The 5,469-nt window shown below is 39.2% G+C and overlaps 1 protein-coding gene across 1 annotated transcript in view; it reads left to right on the forward strand.

Annotated features, from left to right (window-relative positions):
• Positions 1-5,469, forward strand: part of plcg1 (phospholipase C, gamma 1) — an 88,665-nt gene that overhangs the window by 38,836 nt on the left and 44,360 nt on the right. The window contains exons 17-20 of the mRNA XM_016453378.1: positions 649-836; positions 2,143-2,343; positions 5,038-5,157; positions 5,238-5,418. Of these exons, the coding sequence (XP_016308864.1) occupies positions 649-836; positions 2,143-2,343; positions 5,038-5,157; positions 5,238-5,418 (690 nt within the window). The remainder of the gene's footprint in view (positions 1-648; positions 837-2,142; positions 2,344-5,037; positions 5,158-5,237; positions 5,419-5,469) is intronic.

Consider the following 5,469-nt stretch of genomic DNA (forward strand, 5'->3'; position numbering starts at 1 on the left):
AGCGGGTGTCACAGCATGCGAGGACTAAACTAAGTTCTCATTCACACACAAGTTTATGTTAAACACACACGAGTTACAAAAACAGTCGGTTATGTCTGTGAAGGTAAACTGCTGGGAAATAAATCGCATGTTTATTTTAGATCTGTGTGGCAGCAGCAATATACAGTTAATAAATCAATAAATGCACTGCTCTGTTGTCTCCTCTGAGGCTGGGGCTCTAAACAGTGTTCTGTGCTCGTCTGTGCAGCTAAAGACAGAACAGTTAGCATGTTTTGCTCAAACTTTCGCCATGGCATTAGAGCTGGTTCACCGTTGTCGCTTGCGGAAACACAATAACGGCTCCGTGGGTATAAACTTGCAGATTAAGAGGCAGTAATATTATAATGAGATCCCTTTGCCACGTCACCAAGGGAGCGAAATCTGACGCGCTCGTTTTCTCAGACGCTTGCAGAAAAAGTCTTCCCAATACAAAGTTACTGGGTTAATCTTTTTCACGTTTCCTTGGTTGGTAGATGCACCGGGGACCTGATTATAGCACTTAAAACCTGGACAAGTCAGATTTTCATGATATGTCACCTTTAAATGTGGCTAATGTTTTAGCACATCTGATCTCTTCTGGAAGCTGATTCCAACTGATTACACCTCTAGATCAGTAACAGCATGGACCAGCATGTGACGGAGAAGTGGTTTCACGGGAAGCTGGGAGCGGGGCGTGACGGGCGTCAGATCGCGGAGCGCCTGCTGTCGGAGTACTGCCTGGAGACCGGCGCGCCCGACGGCTCGTTCCTGGTGCGGGAGAGCGAGACCTTCGTGGGAGACTACACTCTCTCCTTCTGGTAACCTCCCCTCCTCCACCTGGAGAGCGTCAATCCAGACCTTTCAAACTGATTTTTAATCTCTCTTAAAACTAGAAACTCTTTTAACAGAGTTAAGCCAAATACAGTATTGGAGTTTTTAGCAAAAATAAATGATAAAATCATGATATGTGACCCTGGAGCACAAAAGCAGTCGTAAGTCGCTGGGGTATATTTGTAGCAATAGCCAGCAATACATTGTATGGGTCAAAATTATCGATTTTTCTTTTATGCCAAAAATCATTAGGATATTAAGTAAAGATCATGTTCCATGAAGATATTTTGTAAATTTCATACCGTAAATATATCAAAACTTCATTTTTGATTAGTAATATGCATTGCTAAGAACTTCATTTGGACAACTTTAAAGGTGATTTTCTCAATATTTAGATTTTTTTGCATTCTCAGATTCCGGATTTTCAAATAGTTGCATCTCAGCCAAATATTATCCTAACAAACCATACATCAATGGAAAGCTTATTTATTCAGCTTTCAGATGATGTATAAATCTCAATTTCTAGAAATTGACCCTTATGACTGTTTTTGTGGTCCAGGGTCACATAAAATTCAGCCATAATATTTCTCGCCATGAAAATAGCCACAGAAGCTGGAATGGCGTTAAACACAAACAAACAAACAAACTTTTAAAACTAGATTTGATCAAGTGGTATTCACCAGATGTCGCAGAGGTCATACAAGACTGACTCAAAAGTGAAGACCCTACTCAAAGCATGTTCTGCATGATTCTCCTTTCTGTCAAACATATTTTATCGGACTGTCCCGCTTTTAATGTATGTGGAAAACTCTTTTATGAAGTGAACTCAAAGAGTTTAGTATAATTTTGCCAGAAAAAGTTTTAGATTTTTTATCATATGTTAATGTAAAAAAATAGTACTGTCAAACAATTAATCGCATCCAAAAAAGTTTTTGTTTACATAATATACATGTTTGTACTGTGTATATTTATTATGTATATATTAATACCCACACATACAGTATATATTTAGAAAATATTTACATGTATATATTTATATTCATATAATTGCTATTATAAATATACACAGTACACACACATATATTATGTAAACAAAAACTTGTATTTTGGATGCGATTAATCGCGATTAATCGTTTGACAGCGCTAGTAAAATATCTTGTGTAATATATTGTTTTTGCCATTAAAAAATAGCCTAAGATGCTGACATGGCATTAAATGAAAATATACTACTACTCCCAACTGAAAGCATGAAGCGGCTGTGAGTTAAGAGCGGTGTGGGTTTCCTCTGGACAGGCGGTCCAGTCGGGTTCAGCACTGCAGGATTCACTCTCGGCAGGAGGCCGGCAGCCCCAAGTTCTACCTGACGGATAACCTGGTGTTCGACACGCTGTTCGCGCTCATCACACATTACCAGCAGGTGCCTCTGCGCTGCAACGAGTTTGAGATGAAGCTGACCGAGCCAGTGCCACAAACCAACGCTCACGAGAGCAAAGAGTGAGTCCCACGTCTCAACTGACCCAGCTGATGATCGAAAGAACTTACAGGGACAGTTCATTACATTTACATTTAGTCATTTAATCATTTAGCAGACGCTTTTATCCAAAGCGACTTACAAATAGAAGGGCAATAGAAGCAATCAAAAGAGCAATAAAATGCAAGTGCTATAACAAGTCTCGGTTAGCCCAACGCAGTACACGTAGCAAGTTTACACCAACTAGTCAACTTCAGTGCTCTGCCATGACGCTTTAAGCTTGACGTCGACTAGTCGCTGGTCCTGTAGAGGGCGCAACAGGATAAGAAATCTTTGAAGGACTTCCACATTTACGCTCCGTTTCCAAACAGTTAAAATGACAAATAAATGCATACTCACAAGACATGTGTGATTATATTACTGGATGCTCGAAATTGAACAGGAGAATGCACGTTTTAAACAGCTTATTGTACAGTAATGCGCTAATGCGCTGCTGCACTGTAACGCACACACATAGGCTACAGACAGTAGCTCGTACATCTCGCGCAGATCACGCGCACAGAATCATTCAGAGCGGAAATGTATTGGCAACACTGTTCTGTGATTTCTCAATAAAATAGCTTAGAAACTGAAAAGTTCAAGCATATATTTCTTAATAACTAAATTTATATATATTAGGGGTGTAACAATACACATATTCGAATTGAACCGTTCGGTACGAGGCTTTCGGTTCGGTACGCATTACAAACCGAACGATTCGTTGAATCCTATTACATTTGGAAAATAATGTTCTCCATGCCACTGCGCTCAACAAGGCAGCCTAAACGACGTAACAGGTAATGTGCTGTCTGCCCTGCGATAACCTCCCCTTGCTGGGGCGCGTCGAAAGACCATGATCTTGTATCGACGATAGCCAGAGTTATTGTCAAAAACATCAATCAGTTATTGGCAATATTAAGAGGATTTGGCATTTCCAATTAATGTAGGCATTCTTACAATGTATTACAGGTAATGTTACATTCTTATTTTTATTAGGCCTATTATTATTTATGAAGTTAATTTTATTATTAAATTAAAAGTACAATTAATTTGCCCCGCAATAATTACCGCAAAACTGACGCGCTGCGAGGACAACAAAAGATCAGGCTATTTACTCCTCAATTAAAATGTTTTTAAACAAGGTCTTTTAAAACAGGTCTATTAGGCTATACAATGAATTATAGTCCTATAATTAAAATATTAACACTGCAGTGATCAATAAAAATCAATGAAATAAAAAGCTTTTATTTCAAGCACCGACTTTCAAAAACAACCTGTTTAACACAAAATAACAATTTCAGATAAACATCATTTACTATTTTTAAACCCACAGTGTCAAAGATTTCAGGTTTTACTATCTTTGTGGGGAAATTTGGTCCCCTCAATGTAGCATAAACAAGTACACACACACACATAAACAAACACACACACACACAAACACATACACACACACAAACAAACACACACTCACAAACAAACAAACACACACACAGACAAACAAACACACACACACACACACACACACACACACACAAACAAACAAACAAACACACACAAAGAAAACAAGTAGATCATTCTTACAATGATCAATGTTCACCCCAAAAATGACAATTCTTTCATTTAGTCATCCTCATGTACTTTCCAAACTCGTATGACCGACTCTCTTCTGTTAAAAGATATTTTGAAGAATGTTGATAACCAAACTGTTTTTAGTTAACATTGACTTCCATTGTATGGACAAAAAAAAAAAAACCCAGGCGTTTCTCAGAAAAGATGTTCCTTTATTTACTTATTTATTTTTGCACAGAAGAAACTCATACAGGTTTAGAATAAGATGAGGGTGGAAAAATGACAGAATGATCATTTTTGGGTTAACTATCCCTTTAAGAAATCGGAAACTATTACTTTATGCAACCTACAATGATATTATCATGCAACAGAAAATTATAATCTACAGTACTGAGGATGGATGATTGTTTAGTACTTTTAAAACATAGCAACCACTGCATTTTAATCATGATCCAAACAAAGATGCTGCATACATTCAACATGAGCTGTTTTTAATAAACTATACATAAAAATATCTGCATGAAACAGAAACAGCAGACGAGCTGAATGAGACGCAGATTCACTCTCTGCCAGCAGGTGGCGCTTAAAGCGTTTCCTTGGTTTCCGCTGTAAACAAAGCAGCGCTGCACTTATGAACTTTACTATGCATTATACAGAGGCAAGAAGAAAAGAAAAAATACCATCTAAACTTTTCTAAAGACAGTAAGTTCTCCTCAGACCTGGATTCATATAAACTCCTACCCCTAAATGAATCACGATTTGTTTAGCATCTCAACCGATTTGAATCGTCACATATTTGAATCGATTTTCAACCGGCTCGCGGTTAATCGTTACATCCCTGTAAACTAATAAAAACTAAACTGAATTTCATATCAAATTTGAAAACTATATTAAAATAAAACGAATTTAAAAATTCCAAACTGTAATGACCTTGCTAGTTAGCCATTACGCTTTCTCCAACAGTAAGTAATACAGACCCTCTCATCTCCCAATAGTAAGACCCTCTCTGAGCAGCAGGTGTGGAGCAGGGTTTGTGTGCTGTTCCTGTCCTGTCCTCCTGTGTTTTCCCGGTCTAATTTGAGCGTGTGTTGTGTGTGTTTTCTGTGCAGGTGGTATCACGCGTCTCTGTCCCGCAGTCAGGCGGAAAACATGCTGATGAGAGTCCCGCGTGACGGGGCTTTCCTCGTTAGGAAGAGAACAGAAGTCAACTCTTTCGCCATTTCCTTCCGGTGAGATCCAGGCTCCCGCTCTCATGTTGTATTGTGTGCTCGTCTCCGCAGGTCTTCTCACTCTCGTCTGTCTCTCTCAGGGCGGAGGGCAAGATAAAGCACTGCCGCGTGCAGCAGGAGGGACAGACGGTGGTTTTGGGCACCTCAGAGTTTGACAGTTTAGTAGATTTAATCAGTTACTACGAGAAACATCCACTGTACCGTAAGATGAAGCTACGCTACCCCATCAACGAGGAAACACTGGAGAAGATCGGCACTGCTGTGAGTGATCTGCACAACTGACCCGTTACATCCGTGCTTGACTCTTTCCCC

The sequence above is a fragment of the Sinocyclocheilus anshuiensis genome, unplaced genomic scaffold (assembly GCF_001515605.1).
Source record: "Sinocyclocheilus anshuiensis isolate Anshui unplaced genomic scaffold, SAMN03320099.WGS_v1.1 scaffold2253, whole genome shotgun sequence".
Classification (NCBI taxonomy): Eukaryota; Metazoa; Chordata; class Actinopteri; order Cypriniformes; family Cyprinidae; genus Sinocyclocheilus; species Sinocyclocheilus anshuiensis.